This window comes from Plasmodium brasilianum, chromosome 13, assembly GCF_023973825.1.
Source record: "Plasmodium brasilianum strain Bolivian I chromosome 13, whole genome shotgun sequence".
Lineage (NCBI taxonomy): Eukaryota > Apicomplexa > Aconoidasida > Haemosporida > Plasmodiidae > Plasmodium > Plasmodium brasilianum.
The window spans coordinates 57,116-77,129 of NC_090126.1; the positions used below are offsets into that span (position 1 = coordinate 57,116).

Below are 20,014 nucleotides of genomic sequence, written 5' to 3' on the forward strand. Positions count from 1 at the left end.
CTCGATAAATTATTAGTCGAAAATTATTAGTAAGAGTACTTATTAGTAAGAGTACTATATATTGTTTTAAATTATGTAATAAATAACTTTTTGCTGAAATATATTATGCTTAAAAATAAAGCTAACTCTTCTTTTTGATAACATCCTATTTTAAGCTCTAGTAAAGTTATGTGAATGTTACATGGCATATACTAGCAAAAATTAAAACTTTATAAAGTGTCTTTTTGAAACAAAGAGAAGATTAATAATATCAAAAGTGTTTCAGCAAGTAATATTTGTAAATCGCATAAATGTATTTTATTATAAATATTTTAATTAAATTTTGGTCTTTTTTATTTTTATCTTTATAGCACGGTATATCCAATGCACAATTCTAAAAATATATTTTCTATAGTTTCTGAAGGATTTTAAAGTATAACTTATTTTTCAGTAATAAATCTATTCCGATTTACAGCCCTTAATTTGTGTTTTAATTTTTTATATTTTTATTTAAGTTTTTCCTTATATCTTTTAATTTAATTAGATCTTTTAATTTAATTAGTCCTTCTTTTTTCCTATTTATTTTTTTTTTCCTTTTCTTCGTTTTCTTTATTTCCATATTAATCATATTCTGATGTCTTCTTGTTCAAAATTGCATTTTTTGCTTCATTTTCCGTCATGTATTTTTCTATTAATATAATATTTTTCTAATCTATTGAAAAGTTCCTTTTTTTCCCCTGGTTTATAGTTTTTCTAATCTGGAAATAAAAATAAGACTTAAAAATATATTTTATAAATTCATAAAGTGTTTTACCTCATAATAAGAAAATTCTTCTTACAAAAATTAAGCAAACAGCAGCAAAACAAAAAAAAAAAAATAATAAACAAAAAGAAAAAAGAAAAGTATGAATATTTTAATTATACTATGTCATATTATTATTACAGTGACAACTTCATATACAATAAACAAATTAATAAATTTTTATGATGAGATGGAACTTAATTTTTTTTTTCGTGACATTTTTCCATATTACACATAAATTTAGTATAAGAGAAACTGTTCATTATAATGATCATAATTCTATTTAATTAAAAGTTTTTATTTAAACGCTTCTAACATTTTAATCATATATTTTAGTTTATAGATATTAATTATTTAACTATACATATATATGTACACATTTCGTTTTAAATAATAACGTAAAGAAGAAAAATACAATAATTATATAGTAATATTTCTTTATATTTTTACTTAATATACGCTTAATATATTTTTAATATAATATATATAAATTAGTGCAGGAACTAATCCAAAATTTATTAGAAAGTTTATTTTTCTATAATACATAATTTCAGGAATAAAAAAATTACCTTTATACATAAAAAATAAAAAACATAAATAAAAGAAAAATTCAGATAAAATTAAAAATTATATTTTTTAGAAATTTTATTTTCATGTCTATTTTGTTTTGTTTTATTTTTTTTCAGAAATAAACCATGATTTTTGAAATACAAGAATATCACTATTTCTACTGATATTTGATGTAACTATAGTATAATGTTATAATTCCTCTACAAACAAAATAATTTATCCATCGAAATAATACAACTAAACAACATTTCCTACTTATTTCTGGTGTAAATACTACATGGAATACTCATATTTTTAAAAATTATTTAAATGAACTAAAAAAAAATTAAATTATTTAATACACGTATTAATCATTTCTATTTTATATATTTTAAATATCACACGATCATAATTAAAGTTTTCTTTTTAGATTCTATTTTAGAAATAAAGTATAATTGTATCCATTTTATTATTTGCTTCTTTGTTTTATTTTATTTTATTTTATTTTTCTTCTTTATAAATAAAGAAATACAAGAATATACATAAAACTGTGAATTTTAGTTTTTTTTAATATTAAACTAATTATTCTATAATTAACAAATACATAAACTTAGTAAAATAATGTAAACTGGTAAGAATTGAATAATTAAAAAATTAACAATGACACTTATTCTTTTTTTTCTTTTTACTTACCTCTATACAAAGATAAGTATTTTCACTATAAATTTCTTTAATAAAAAAGAATTGATATTAATTTGTTATATATAATAACAAATATTTTATTTACATTTTTTTTATTAATTATATATATATATATAATATAAATATAAAGTAAAATGGGAAAGATTCTTTTAGTTTTTTTTTTTTTATCGTGAACATGTCCATAAGCATCACATTACATATAATAGCACAATTCGAAATTTTATTTGTTCTTTTATTTTGAAGCCTTTTTAATTTTAACTTTATAAAATTTTATTTTAAAATTATTTTTATAAATTATAAATATTATTTTATATACGTTATAGTAAACATATATCAAAATCTAAAAACAAATAATAATAAATAAATAAAATATTTCATATAAAACCAAAATAAAACCCTTTCATTATACACTTTTTTTTTTTTTGCTAATTTTCATCTTATTTAATAAAAAATAATTATTCAATGATTTTGTTGTAATACATTTAAACAATATGGCACTTTACCAATATTTTTGAATATAGTCTTCGAAATGAAAAAATAAATATAATATTAAGAGAAAACAAATAACCTTAGTGCATAAAAAAAAAAAGCTTGAAATAAAAAAAAATAATGTACGCAAATAATACTAGTAAAATGTTAAAAATTTAAATGTATACTTTTAATAATCAAATTTTAATTTAATTATTATTGTTTTTAATTTATCATATATTATTGAAAATTTTATAAAATAAGGTATAATAACCGCTCAAATATTATTGTTTTAATATACATTTATATAACTATATTATTGGAATTATTGATTTAAAATATAAATGTACATTATCCGCACAGATTACAGCAAAATTGAAGATATTATAATAAATAAAATTTTCATATATCTTATATAATATAAAAATATAACTATGTATATGTAAAATAATAATATTTTTTATCAACTAAGCATTTAATAGTTATGCTATATCAAATTATATCAAAATATAATACTATATATAATATAAATGTAAGTATAATATATTATAATTTTGTTACTGCTATGTATATTCCTTCTGTTTTTTAATTAATAATTTTTTATAAAAAATATTTTCAAAAATAATTACAAGATAGTAGATATTTTCTAAAAAAATATTACAGTATATTTTTTAACAATAGATCAAAATATAACTGTTCTAAAAATATTTTCTAAATACATTCTAATACATATTTTATTTTTAGAATTTTTTCTCGTATTATATCCTCATTAAAGCAATATTTTATCAATATACATTATGTATATAAATATATAATTTTTTTTCGAAATGAAATTTTGTATGGTGAATTATAATATTAACACAATTATTTCCGTAACGTGCTCATTAAATAGTTTTTTATTTGTTTTATTTATATAATATTAATTAATAGTATTTTAATTATAGCTTTTACGAAAATATTTTTTTTAATTATAACTTTTTTATTGTACTTCATTAAATACTACATTTATATTTATTTTAAAAAAAATTTAAAGAATTGTTGTATAGACAATATATAAAATATATACATCAAGTTCTAAGTTATTCATGTATTTGTTTTATTTTGAAAAATATTAAATATATCTAGTAAAATAATATATAAGCTTTTACAACTTTAAATATATCCATTATAAAACAAAATACACAAATGATCATTTTTTTTATTAGATCCTTTATTTTTTCCTGTCTAATATGGATATTCAAATATTCTGACGAGGTATCATAGTTATTATACTTAATTTTTTCCCGTTTTCTTTTTTATTTTATGTTTTTAAATGAGAGGAATATTTTATTCATATAATATATAAATATACATTTTTTTAATATTTAATATGAACTTATACTTATAGTCAAATATCTACGATAAAACTCGGAACAAGGAATTGAACATAAATAACATATTAAATATTAAATATAGCAGATTGTTAAGCAGTGAAATAAGAGCATCCCTGGAAGATAAACATAAATGTTTAAAAGAAAAAATATATGATTTAAAAGGAAAAAGTACTGCATCATTTGAAAAAAAACCATATGCATTAAAGCAATATAACTTTTTTCAAGAAGAAGATAATGAATCAATATACAATGATACGTATCAAGAAGAATTGAATTATTTTATGCCACGTAAAAAACCTCAAAAAATTGGAGCTTCTAACGTTAAGCATAATTTAAAAGAAAAATCTCCTACATTAAACATTATAATAATATTCAGAACAATAAAAACCTACACAAATCTTTAAAAAAGTTATACTCAGAGAATGATTCATATTCAGACCACATCAGCTCAAGTAATAAACGTAATTGTATTATTAATAAAGATAAAATTAATGCTTTTATAAACAATCAAAAAAAACATCCAGTAAAATATGCATTTGCGCATGTCCTTTTTATTCTTATTTTAATACTGTTTTATCCGTTAATTTGTTGTTATGCTTTTTTTTATAGTATCCTATAATGCCTAAAATAATTATGTCTCTTACTATTTCATATTATAATCCATTATATATTTGTATTACTAGTAAATTGTTTTTATATTTCATTCTGCTTCCTTGGAGAATACAACTGTTTTAAATTAATATACATAAAACTATCTCATAAATTAATGTAAGTCTAGTAAAAAGTGAGAAACAATTATTTATTGCAAAAATTTAATTCTATAAATTTATTTTAGTAATCTGAAAGAAAATATAATTTTATTTATTCAATTGTAAAAAAATGTATGCCACCAATACAATTATCTAATATATATGGATTTTTTATATTTTTTTGCATTTATTATTTAAAAATTGTCTTTATATAGTTTTATATTTTTTGTAATATAAGTATATATTCTGTACTTTAATTTTTAGTTTAAATTATTAAAGATTTAAAATATAATTAAAAATTTACTTTCTAGCGATATATATATATATACATACTTTAATAAATTTTGCTTATTTTTCATATTATGTCGTTTAAATATTTAATATATACAGTTAAAAATATTTATATAAAGAATAATATTACATTTAAAAATATTATAATCATATTTATACAAGTTAAATAGTAAAATATTTACAAATTATGTAATATTCACTTTAATAATCAATTTTTATATAATTCAGTATATCGTTTATATGAAGATAGCTATAATTTTTCTATGTATAACTATATGTTTTGCTTTAAAATAAAAAAAACTTAAAAAATTTTTCTTTCTTATTTCTAATATTAATTAGAGAAGGCGTAAGTAGAACATATATTTATAGGGATTCGCATCACTAGTGAAATTCCAGTACTTTTCAAAGAATTATTTTATAGTTATTCACTGGTCTAAAATGTTCTGTTAAATATATATATGTAACACATTAGGTGTTAATGTTCATATACTGTTGTATCAGTTGTATATTTATTCTACATTTATTTAAGTTATTCACAGCTTAGACGATAGAACAGTTAAGGAACGACATATATATATATATATATATGTATTTATATTAAAGCATTTAAGCAAAAGCTATATAATAGGTATATACAAACTGAATAATTTAAATATATTTACTATTTATTTAAATATTATTAATTAATTTTTGCTTAAATACCGGAAAGCATATTTTTTATATACTCCTAAGAACTGTGCTACTCTTTTGATACTTCACTAATAGTAGCATTAAATATGTTGAATATTTCATGCAATTTGCCATTATTATCGAATTAGAAACAATAAAATCCTTATTTTGTTAATAATATGTGTTAGTCTTTTTATTGTGTAAGGAGTATCCTTATTTTTTTTTAATTTAATTTTTGGATTGAGTTATTTCTTTACCTTTTTCTACTGAGTGTAGCGTAAATATATTAGCATCGTTTAAATAAACATATTAGAGAATTCTAATTATGGGAATGATTAATGGATTATTAGTTAATTATTCTTCAATTGTTTTGACTTTTGTATTTATCCTTATATACAGAATTTTTCATTCCATCTCTCCATACACAAAAAATTAGTTAATTTATAAGCATAATGTAATATATCCCCTAACCTGATTATCAATTTGCTAGTCCAATATTCTATAGAATTTTAAATTTAGGATAATAGCATATATATATATATATATGCATTTTATATTAATATTTTTTTCTGAATAAATATTTTGCAAGAAATTTACGGATGTATATTGAACGCTTTGTATTCCCTGTATGGTATTAATAAGTAAAATACATTATATATATTATTAGTGATATTCTAAAATATAAGAAGTTAATAAACTAATAAATTTAACACTTTTGTAATAATTTATATGTTTTATGATTATATATAATGCAATAGTACGAGTCTTTTTATCATCATATCTATTACTTATTTACAAAAGGTTATTACTCCGATTAAAATTTTAAAAAATATTTCTTAAACCTTTAACGAACTACTAAAAATTTCGCAATAGGAAGAGGTGAGGAAGAATAAGATATTTTTTTATATACCTTTAGTAGAAGATATATAAGAATATAACGTATTTATTAATAGGTTTTTTATAATTGAGGTACATTGGTGTTTTATTCGTCTATCCATTCATTTGACCAAATGAATATGCATATAATTTTATATATCTATTTATAGACTTAGTAAATATATAACAAATAAATGAAATATTTAAGACTACTTTGCACATTATTGTGTACACTAAAGTAGTTTATAATACCACATAATATAATTTGAAACAGAAAATTTAAATGAATGAATTATATGGAAAATATACCCCTTTAACACAATCGTTCAATTAAAGAAAATGTTACATGTAATGTATTTTCTAATTTAATAAATTCATAAATTAATTTTTTTTTTTTTTATATATTTTTTCAAATTAATGATCTACAAAAATGTATATAAAACAATATTAATAATGGTATATCTAATAGTTCTTTAAATATATCAGTTATTTTAACTGCTGAGTAATATTATAATTTGGTTATCCCAAGAGTATATCTATATTTACATTTAAACTGAACTTACGAAATAGCTAACAAAAATGGATACTTTTTAAATATTTTATTTTTAAACAAATAGATAATAAGAAATACTATATTATATATGATCAGCAGATAAGGATTTTTTGGAAAAAATATTAAGTTTGGATATTTTTCGAACGTATTACTTTTTTCATATAATATTATATTCTTTAGAACATAAAAAATGTGAAGTAATTAATAATTGTTTGCACATTTTTCTAAAAATAAATTATGTATATAACTACGTACATTCGAGAATAAAGAAAATGTTATCATTTTCCTTTCAAGTTAACTTAAAACTAAAAAGTAGAGCAAGAACGGGAATACGACTGAGAAGAATTTTTAACTTAAATATTAATAAATTAATGGATTAATTGGTTCACTTGGTATACCTAATATATTGAAGTATAAGATATTTAAAGTAATAAATAAAAATAAGCGAGGATTATAAAAATAATTTGTATATCTAATGGTAATTATATGATGCCTATGATTAGTAATTATGAAGCGTATAAATTAAGGAATTTAACATATGGAGATTCGCAAAATATGAACTAAATAATCTATCATAATAAGAAAAAACTTTCTAAAATGAAATTAAGGAAGATATATTTCAACAAAAATAATTAAAGCATTTTATTTATATTATGCAATGTCCACTATTATATTATTAGGTAATTCTGTGTAATCTCATGAGTGACAATAAGGTAATCCTACAGCTGTTAATACCTCTAACCAAAGAAAGTATATAACATAATAAGTAAATTATAAGAACAAAATAAATAAAAATTAACATATGATACCTTTTGAAAAAATATGCAATACTATTATTTTTTTTTATTCAATGTATAAGGAAGTATTATTATATGTTTTATTTTTTTTTCTAATGAAACTTCATCAAGAAAACATACTTTTATTCGCATTTTTATTTTGCATGTAAATAAGTTATATTAATATTAGCATAATAATATATTATATTTATATAGCAAAACATAAGCATAGTATGCAAACCAACAGGTTAAACAAACAAAAAAACAAAAAATATAATAAAATTAAATAAAAAGTAAATGTTATATGTAACATAAAAATTATGTATTTTCTCTTATTCATAAAATTGAAAGAAAATAAATCTTCTCTCCATGTATATTAATATATACAATATAATTTGTAATATTATTTTCTTAATTTTCATGTGTTATAATTTTATTAAAACACACTAATAATCGACTTATGCCCAAAATGCAATATTTTATACGTTTATATTTTTAAAACATTGAATGCTTTATATATATATATATTTAAAAAAAATAAGAAAACATTCTCTAATATTTTCTTAATTTACTGATATAATAAATTATATTTTAGTTCATTTATCACTAAAAAAAAACAAAATGTATAAAAAGGATTAAATAATCCATACAAATTGTGCCTCATAATAATATTCCCTTTAAACATTATTTTATTTCTATGAAAAATTAAACAAATACTGTAAATATATTCCCCAAATTTAATATTTAACTACATTTGAATTATTCTAATTGCCTTTTAGTCATATTCAAAAAAATATTTTTATTACGAGAGACAAAAATGCTTTTATTCTTTTTTTTAAGGGAGTAAATATTTTAAAGTTTTTAATAAAAATGTTTGATCTGATTAGTTTATTTTATTTATACGTGTACTGATGTACAACATAATATACACTATGTGAACTGTAATAATGAAACAAAAAAAAATATCGACTTACAATTTATTGTGGTTATTAATAGAGGTGAATAATTTGTACTATAGTTATATATATATAGGGAATCTAAAAATTTATGACATTAAAAATAAAATAAATATATTCCAAGTAATATTTTTTATCATATTAAAAATAATTTATTTTTTTAAGTTTCATTTATTCTTTTTTTTAAATATTCTTTTTTTTATATACATATTTATAATTTTTGTAATATGCGCTTAGTTAATTACAGTAATGCGCTTATAATATTATAGCATATTGCATATAATACGGCAAAAGATAAAGTTTTAATGGAGTGTTATTATACTTATTTATGGAAAAATTATTTCAAAAAGCAAATTTGCTAATTTTACAGAGATATCTTATTAAGATACATACAAATACTTAAAAGTACAAAAGTGCTTGAAAAAAAATATATAAAAGGATATTACAATTTTTAATTTTTTATATTAAAAATTATATTTTCGATTAAAGAAAATGGATAATAATAATTGCATATGTACATATGTATGTTTATGCATATTTGTATATAGAATAAAGTTTCGCTATAATTACAGTCCTTTTTTTTTTATTATTTACTATTATATCGTATCAACGTTAAAGTTATTTTGGTTCTATTTAATAATATTAATATGACAAAAACAATACAGTTTTAATTTATTTTATGAAATAAATTAGTGTTATATTTCTTTATGAAATATGTAAATAGAAGTAATTACTAATAAAAAAAAGAAAATTCTCTAAATGAACAAATTGTAAATATAATATTATTTATGTATAAATATTTACATATATACATTTTTAATGGTATCATTTAATTAATACATGGTAATGATGAAAAGTTATGGAAATGGTAAAAGAAATTTATGGATGCTTTCATTTTTTATAGATATAATAATATTTATATTAATTTGTTAAAATACCATTTCTTATATAGAACAGAATGATATATTTTATTCTTTATAAGTATTTAAGTATTTTCAAAATTTATTTCATCAATTGAATTTTTAGGAAAATTTTTTGAAAGAGTCATATCCTTACAGTATATATAAGGAATTGAATGAGCAAGTTGTAAGTGCAACAGATAACAAATATTGTAACGAATTTAAAAAAGTAAATAACGATTACCAAGATAAATCTATTGAACTTTGTAAAAAAGTAACAAAACTTTTAGAATTTGTATATGAAAAGGATAAATCGAAAGATTTTAAAGACTATTGTACACATTATAAATACTGGGTATATCAAGAAGTAAAAAATTTGTTTAATGAAAATACATCAGATAGTGTTATTGAAGATGTTATTAAGAAATTTAATAAATTACAGATTGACCATTTCACTAAGCACGAAAAACGTGATTGTTCTTATAGATTTGATTATAATACCTTTAAGGGATTGCATTATAAAATAGAAGAGAAATCATTGCACGATTATTTTAGAAACTTTAACACTATTAAAAGTAGTGAAACTTGTAATAATTGTAACAATGGTAAATATAAAAAATACCTTCAGTCGATAGATAAAATATATAAAAATTTAAAGGAAGATTGTTGTATAACAAGGGATTGGGATTGTTCAAATTATTTTTTGACTTGTAATAATAAATTTGACCCGAGTGTACTCTTATCTACATTAGGTACTAATGATAAAGAAGAATGTAATGGACTAAATAGTATTACAGCTAATATTGATGAAGAAATATTAAATTCTAAGTTATCAGATCCAGGAATATTGGACTCATTTACTCATGTTATATGCTTTAATATGGAAAGTGGCCAACTGAAATCAGTAGGTGCTGAGAAACAACTACACTGTAGTTTAGTATCTGCATCTGGCAAGTCACATCGTACTCTGACTACATCTGAAAGTGTTGGGCATCAGGTGACTAATACTAAATCCCCTTCAAGTGAAGTAGATTCGATACACGAAAAAAGTGAAGCAGAAGAAGTTAAATCTGAAACAATAGAAAATGGAGGGGACTCTTCTGATGCCCAAGTAAATGGTAAAGTGATATCTAATAGAGTCTCCCTTGCTAAATATAAATGGAGTCTTAACCCAGATGGAAACTTAGATTGTCGAACTAAAAGCAAAAGTAAACACGATATACAACTTTGCAACTTTATGGAAGAATTGGTTGAAGGAAAATTTGCTACACAAATAGAGGGTACTGGGAGGTACAAAGTGAAGGTTGGAACTAAATGGACAGAGGCTGATTTAAAACAAGCACGCGAAAGAGTGAGGAAAAGGAGGTCAGCTAATGAATCAAATATATTAAACAACATTTTTGTCCGTATTTCTACTGGAGTTACTTTAGTAATGGGAATTATTTTTATATTTTACCTTTTTTTTAAAGTAAATACAAAATTATTTTTTTCTGTATGTATACATTATTAGTTACCATTTATATCATATTTTTCTTAAAATGCTGTAATTATGAAATAAACATATTATACATGTTTTTTACTTTCATATATATATTAGTTTACTCCCTTCGGATCACGTTTACGTAGACATAGAAAAAGGAAACAAAGGTATAGGTTTGATTTTACCGATTTAAGTACACGCAGACGACCAAGGCGCTTCTTAAAACGTACTTATAGGCATTCTGACAGGAGGAGATTTAACGTAGTAAATATAGAAGATGAACTTCATTCATCAAATGATTTACAAAATATCAACTGATATATATCAAAGATATTAAGAAGCCCACAAAATTGGATTATATATACATTTCTATTAAGTACAAATGATAAAGATCAAACAATAAAAAGATGAGCATAAATAAAATATAGAAACTTTTATTTTTAACTTTTTATATATATTTTTTTATTTGTCCTTTTATAATAATTTATTTTTTCTAACTTTTTGTCAAATACTTTTTTTGTATTTATTTAATTTTTTTTTTTTAATGAATTTAATTTGAACTTACAATAATATATGTTTTATATATTGAAAAAAGAACTAAAACGTTCCTACCTAATAATAGTTTATGATTCTAATGTACCACAATTCAGATACTTATATTCGTAGAGCATTTTAATTTTATTTAATTGTACTCATGGTATTGTGCCCTGACTTCTTATTATGTGTTCTTAAAGCATAAAATATTTGAGATATATTATAGTTATAGTTAATGTAAAAATAAATTGAATTTATTGAATTTATCTGGAACTAGTATTTTAGTCCTTATATTAGGACAATGCATCGTTATTAAAAAAAATTGATGTAACTCGTGAAATAAAAACCTACAGTTTTTTTTTTTTTTTTTTTCTTTTTACGTAAAAATATACTTATCAAATTATGATTAAATATTATATAATAATCAGTGCTCAAACTATTTGGTTTTTCAATAAAAAGTATATATTAATATTCGACCAAATCTTTTGGATAAAATAACATTGTATCTGTAGAACACAGTTTTTATATATATAAAGTAAATATTATGTACTTAGAGCAGAACACATATTAAACGTGTCGCTGGATTTTTTTATTGGTAATATATATTAAGTATTAGAGTAGTACATAGAAACTCTATAAGAATAAACTAAAAAAAGTTCATCATTAAAAATTTTAATACAATTATTTGTATCAAATAAAACGAGAAAAAAAGCAGATATAATAATTTAATATTTAATCCAAGGTATCCAAAAAAATATGTAATATTTTCTTTCTTGATATATACATAAGTACATTTTTAGGTGCAGTTCCATTAGAAATTACAATAAAAACAATTTTATCGTCTAAACTTCGGATATTCAGAAAAAGCATTTTTAACTCATATTGGTACAGAAAGAAAATATATATAAAATAAAATGCAAAAACGAAAGATTAAAAGAGAAAAGAAAAAAATATTATTAACCCTCTTATATTTTGACAATTCAAAAAGTGTATAATAATATCATTTTACAAATATATATATTTCTTATATATTTTTCCTAACTTGGAAAATTGTTTCCTATGGATAAGTTATAAAACCATAAATATATTTTAATTTAGCTTCCGCCCACATACAACTACAAAAATAAGTAGAACAATACATCCATTGCAAATGTTTACATGCATATCAGTAATTGTAATATTCCATTAATATATATATTTAATTTTGTGGAAAGCTGTAAGCATTATTAAGGTATGGTGGAGCAATTACTTTGTGTACATAGAACATATATCGCGGAAACAGTTTTAATAGTTTCAAATGCAATCTTGTATAAGGAAAGTAAAATAAGAATTACTTTTTATAACTTTTCTTATTTTTTTTTAAACTGTTTATTTCGATTAGTATCGCGGTAGCTACAATAGAAATAAATGATACATTCAAATATATACAACATAAATATGCGTTAATAATTTAGGATTTAGTAATTATTACTGAATATAGGAAAAACGAAAAATCGTGTTTAAATGTATTTTCATATAATAATTTACTTCTATAGATTACTATATTTTTATATTATTTATAATCGGAAATATATTTTTAGCGCGTTAAAAGATTAAAATAAAATTTGATTTCCTTTTTTTGCAACTTTTTAAAACAATTGGGCTCAACCATTTTGGTAACATTATTTTTATGGAAACATTTCATAGTATACTTGTCAATCAAATAAATAAATGTATATATATATATATGTGTGTATCCCTTTATTCATTTTGAACTCTGCTTCCATCCTATAATACTACGGAAAAAGAAACATGACAATATTGAAAGATGTAAAGAGCGATCTCGGTCGTGAACATCAGAACCCACGTATATCAATTTGAAACATAGGCTATTACATATATCCTGTAATTCTTGATTACCAGTTTAAACGTAAAATAACACTTAACTGAAAATTAGTTATAATATAACTATAAGCAAACGTGCATATTGTGTCATATCTGTACTTGAGATTAATGAAAAAAAACAGGAAAAGTGACACATAGAGGGCAGAAAAAAGAAAAAAATATATATGGTATAATTAATAATTAAGAAGTTATTAAAATGTATAATTTATATAGCTTTAAATATATCGACTATATTGTAAAAGGAACAGTATTTAAAAATAAGAATTTCTTAAAAAATTTCATACAATAACATTTATAAATATATATATTAAGTCTAGTGTCATTCTTTGAAGGATAAAAAATGTTGAAATATATATATAATAGTAAGCATTTAAGATATACTGCACAACGAAGGAATAAGAGGCATATGTGTATTAAGTATCACCACCTAAAAAGATAGAATGCCCTAAATTGACTAAAATTCTAGGAATAATTCAAAAAATATTATAAAGAAATAAAGATAAGAATATGAGCAAAAAGAACTTGTGCAAAAGCTTAACAAAATAATTAAGAGGAAGAGAAAGGTTAAAATATGTAATACAATAATATTGTAAAGTAAATATCAGTTTCATATGATCTTTCTTTATTGATCACCCAAATACATAAAAAAAAAAAAATTGTTTACTCACCTATACTTATATACAATTATGTATAAATGTACAGCAAAAATAAACCTAGTAATGTATGATTTTAATAATTTTAATTAATGCATAATGGAAGAATTTAAATTATTTATTATTTATCCCTTTATAAGGTCAAAATGATCTATTAAGGAGTAATACATTTTTATTATTTTAGGAAATTTTTATTATTTTATAATAAATAAATAATCAAAGAAAAAAATGTTTATTTTAATACTATATTGCAAAAATGACGTATATAATTTTATATAATAATTTATTTATTATTCGTAAAACTTACTCATTTTTTTTTTTTTTTTGTTAGTTAATAATCTAAATATGATAGTTCTAATATATTTAATATTATCCATTTTTCTATCATGATACAAGTTAATTTCTTATATAATGTAAAATAACTAATAATTCGATCATAAAGTATTTTTAGAGTGTCATTAAATTATGTATGTATAATTTTTTATAACAATTTTAAAATATATAAAATTATTATTTTTTATTAATTTATCATTTTTTTTTTTAATTATATCATCCTATTTCTAATCGCTTGAATAAAGAAAAAAAATTTTTATATGTTCAAATTTTTATTTTTAATACTATTTCTTATATTACTAAAAATTTTGAACTGCTGTTAAATGCAATTAAATCTAAAATCATATAGTAAAATTACGTATAATATTGTTAAAAAAAGTATAAGATTAATTTATCTTATATAAGATAATAAAAGTAAACTATCTTAAGTTGTATATTTTTGATCTCAAACAAAAAATTAAGCACTTTTGATTAAAAAATATACATTTATAATATTGCATTACTACATTTAAATTAAATTCTATTAAATCATTAATATTATTTATATTTTTTGTTATATTAATGTATTGCTCATTGTCAAACATTTATACTATAATTACTCTTTTAGTTTGAACAATTATTTTTATTCTGTTGTAAAATGTATACCGTTGTAACTATTCTAGAATAATTATTCAAGCCTTATATAAATTATTTATTTTCACAGTACCATTAACCTAATGCCCATAGTATAAGTAAAAATTTTTATAAATAAAAGAAAAAAATTATTTAAAAGTAAATGAAATACTCAAAAGTTAAAAGTTATTTTGCCACATAAATAATATCTTTATTCAATAATTCCACTTAATTATAAATTTCCTATTTTAAAAATAGTTTACACCTCATCATTCCTAAATTGCTTCCTATACGTCATTATATTATAACCAGAAAAATATTAAAATTCTATGTTATGCAGTTTACTCATCTCCATACAGGGTGTACAAACTTCTTAATTATTTTTTTTAAAATATATACAAAAAAAAAGAAAAGAAATATGAAGACAGAATCTAAAAGAAAAATTATAAAGAATTATACGCGGCACATACTAGAAAATCAAACAGGAATACGCAGAATTTAATATATATCATTACTAAATCCTTCATCTTTAGAATATAAATAGGAATTAGAAGAAAACCATATAAAATATATAAATCTACACCAAGGGATTTACCCAAAAGTAATTATGATTTCTATTCCATATTAACCAACCAATATATACGATTCTACTAATATGTATGCTTGTGCCACAACAGTTCATGCGAAAAAGAAAAAGTAAGACACAAAAATAAAAAAAAAATACAACTTAAAATGAGAAAAAATGTAAAAGTAAAATAAAAGCATCGAATGAAGATTCATCAAAGAATACGCAATATAATAAACAAGGTAAGTAATATAATTCTTATATATTTGAAACAAAAAAATATTCATGTTTGGAAAAAAAAAATATTCAAATAATTTAATTATCTAGGTTTTCTCAAGGAATATATGGCAATTAGTAACAAGACTTACAAAAAAATAATACTTAAAAAATACGGATTAAGAATTATTTTACTTGTATTATTGTTCTTGTTTTTATTAATAATATCCACAATAGAGTTAACATCACATTTCATATATAAGAAAATGTGATTGTTGAATTTTAATTGGTCTAATACTCAAATAGAAGAATTAGATAAGAGAATATTGTCAACCGCATTAGAAAAGTTAAAAGATAGTTTCCCATGGATATGAAGGTCTTAGATGCAGATCCCACTAACGCCCAAATTTCTTTTCTAGGACAATCAATTGGTCTACTAATATATATCTTTTCTTTCACTGTATTAGGTATCATACTTATATTAAAGTTTTTTTACGATCATATGTTAAAAATATAAAAAAATTAAGTTCACTAAAAGATAATATACATAGTAAGGAATATATATATATTCCTAAAGAATTTCCAAATATATAGTAATAGATATAATATTTTTATTCTTAATAAACATAATCATAATTTCTTAAATTCTCTATATATCCCAATATATATATGGCATTTTTGACACACAGCAATGAAACAATATATTCTTAGTTTTTTCGTGAATTTTAACGTTTTAATGTCCTTTAATTTGTAATATAAAAAATTGTTTCAACTTGACTAAATATTAACAATTCGTACACACATATTTTTAAGCATAGTTCCATTTAAAAAACACACATATATATATATATATACGTTAAATTAGCATATGACATCACACAACATATATAATTATTAAAGTAAAATATATATATTCTACCAAAAAATTGTTTCTTTTCTTTTTTGTCTTATTACTGTCTAAAATGATAATTTGTTTAGTCTATTAAGAAAATATATTATTAGTTTTGAATCAAAAATAAAAGTATCTTATTTTGTATTCAATGAAAAGAAGTGAATATAATTCGTTATATTGATATATATATATATATATATATATATATATATATATATATATATATATATATATATTTTAGTTATATATTAAATTTAATATTCTGTAAGTTGTACTCTATGTGGAACATGATATAAAGTGTATTAATTTAAATACCTTTTTCACGAACATCCCTATTTTTGTATATGATATAAGTATATATAAATGCATATTAATAAATTATTCTTATTAATTATTAATTATTTATAATTCTTATATGAATTATGAATTATATATCCTTACAAACATTTAAGATTTCAAATAAATTACTATTTAATTATTCGTATTAATTGTGGTGTAAATTAAATTTTAAATAAACGAATTAAATATATATAATAACGTAAGTATATAAATACAAGAAATATAAACATTTCATTCTTTCAAAGATTAAATTAACAAATAAAATACGGTTATATATTAAAAAATAATTTGTTTAAATTGTTTTCTGTTTTTGTTTTAGTTTTTTTCATAATGATATATTGCTGAAATGGTATTATGTAACTATAAATATAAAAATGTTCATATAAAATATTAATAAAAAAGTATTTTTTTCTGAAATAATACAATGATAAACAGATAAATATTTCTTTATATATTCTAATTTTAGTTTGTCCATAAATATATTGTGTAATATGTTAGCACTTTAAAGATGTACAAAAATATAAGTTATTTATATTAAGCATTATTAATTATCTCTATTCTAATAATAATTTTAAAAAAAATAAAATACGTAAAAAAAAGAATTATCTTTTTGTAGATAATATATAAATACTTATAATTTTTTTTCTTTTGGATAAGTATAATTTATTTTTAAAAAGTAAATATTTTTTTAAATGATTAATTAAATAAATATAATTTGTAAGTTTTTGTCTACAGCATTTTATTGAGTAGTTTTCAAATATTAAATATTATTTTTAATAGACTCAAATGAAAATTATAATTTGAATATAAGTTCTAGTTATTACATTTACATACCCTTTAAATATAATCATTAAATAGGTGAAATAACATATGCATATTTTTTCCTTTGCAACTTTCCGCATATGATATACAGAAAATGAGGCAGGTACATATGATCATATCAGCATAGAAAAATTAAAAATATTTCTAATTAGAATATTAATAGTACATTTAAAATTATGTTTACTATTCATATATCTTCTAAATATATATTATTATTTAAAAAAAGTAAATTAGATGAATATGAATGTTTTTCATGTAGAAATAGCATTATACATTAATCTTAATTTAGAATTATAATTTTTAAAAATCATGGCAGAAAAATAAAAAGTTAGATTTTATGAATCTTTAGATTATATATGATTTTCATAGATTAAATAATATGCTAAAATTTTGATTTTTCAAAATTATATTATAGCCTATAAAGAAATACCCATGTTTACACAATAAGTAATGTAATTCCTATATATAACAGAACAAAATGCACAAAAAAAAAATTTCTTCCTCTATTATTATATTTCAGTAAATAATATATTTTAGGAATATTAATTTATTGAAATATGTCTTTATAAAATTAGAATTATTTAAAGGATAACCTTTTTAAAATTAGCAATTATATTTTTAATATGAAGAGCATTATATAATATATATATTCTCTACATTCTGCATGCTATGTAAACTAAATATTTTTGTATAATAATAAATCGTATATCTTTTTTTTGTTTATTCTCAATAAGATTAATACGTAATCTATTTAATCAGTTATTTAGAGTAAATAATTACATAATATTTTTTCAATATTTATAAATAAATATATATTATTTTATTTTAATGAATGTTAGTTATTTTTTTTTTTTTCATATCATTAATGTTAAAAATTTTTTAAATATTTTTAAAGATTTATTTCTTGTATATACCGTAAAATACATTGTAATTATATATATTTTATTAAGTATTTATAAATCAATAAAAAAAAGTATTTTTAAATAAATATAACATCTCTTAAAATTAGCAACAATATATATTATTATTAATATTTCCCTTAATATATATATATACGAATGATCTATATAATGGAAAAAAAAATTAATTCCTTCTTATTTTATAAAATTTCTGCGTTTATGATTTTAAGTTGGATATGTCATTTTTATTGTGATACAGTATAATAATGTTATATATGGATTTCTGTAAATTATATATTTTTCGTGTTTTATTTTTTTTTAATAATTTTTACTATTATTAGATTATTTATTGTGTGAAATAATATATATTAACATAATTTTTTTAGAGAACTGTTAACAAATTTTTGGATGAGAATTGGACACCATGTAGAAGGTTAGATACAAGAAATTATCGTTTACTAGCAAAATATAAACAGAATAAGGATTCAAATAATTTAGATTTGAAAGGGGATAAACCATTTAGTGGAGAGGAGTACAAAGAAACAAACAGACTATATAACGGAAGCCCATTAAATAAGGCGCAATACTATACAGAAATTATAGATTATGATAATGGAATGTTTGACGGTAAACAATTCCACTTTGAAAAAAAATTAATTAAGAAAAAAGACTATGATGATTTACTTGAAAAAAAAAGGAGAATTTGTGATATAGCTTTAAAAAAAATAAAATTCAGAAAATACAGATATGGAGCTTTTATAACTTTCCTTTTTTTCTTGTTCGCAATTGGATTGCCAATATTACAACATTTTAAATACTTGAAAAGTGCAGGAGAATGGCTTATTAAAACTGCATTAGATTTGGATAACGTATGGACAGCAGTAGAAGGTGTCTTGAAGGGAGCGAAAGAATACTTTTTCTTAATATCATTTGGAATATTAATGTTTATATTATCTGTCTTACTTGTAATAGCGTTATATAAGCTCTTAATAAATAATGAAAAATATAATAAAATTAAGTTAATGTCCGAATTAAATGAATAATTAGAAATAAACATTTTTATGTAAGGAGGTTATCAACATCAACTAATATATGTAATATTTTTACGGAATATATTCTTATAAAACATACATATAACTGTTA

The 20,014-nt window shown here is 19.9% G+C and overlaps 3 protein-coding genes across 3 annotated transcripts; all 3 read left to right on the plus strand.

Moving 5' to 3' along the window:
* Positions 1–3,685: 3,685 nt before the first annotated feature.
* MKS88_004730 (uncharacterized protein) lies at positions 3,686–4,277 on the plus strand (the record flags this gene model as incomplete). Its single annotated transcript, XM_067217930.1, has 2 exons — positions 3,686–3,754; positions 3,888–4,277. The coding sequence occupies 2 exons, from the start codon at positions 3,686–3,688 to the stop codon at positions 4,275–4,277; spliced, it is 459 nt and encodes a 152-aa protein (XP_067071113.1).
* A 5,325-nt stretch (positions 4,278–9,602) lies between these two features.
* On the plus strand, positions 9,603–11,440 carry MKS88_004731 (uncharacterized protein; the record flags this gene model as incomplete). Its single annotated transcript, XM_067217931.1, has 3 exons — positions 9,603–9,611; positions 9,770–11,071; positions 11,240–11,440. The coding sequence occupies 3 exons, from the start codon at positions 9,603–9,605 to the stop codon at positions 11,438–11,440; spliced, it is 1,512 nt and encodes a 503-aa protein (XP_067071114.1).
* A 7,602-nt stretch (positions 11,441–19,042) lies between these two features.
* On the plus strand, positions 19,043–19,914 carry MKS88_004732 (fam-m protein; the record flags this gene model as incomplete). Its single annotated transcript, XM_067217932.1, has 2 exons — positions 19,043–19,129; positions 19,258–19,914. The coding sequence occupies 2 exons, from the start codon at positions 19,043–19,045 to the stop codon at positions 19,912–19,914; spliced, it is 744 nt and encodes a 247-aa protein (XP_067071115.1).
* Between the last annotated feature and the right edge of the window lie 100 nt (positions 19,915–20,014).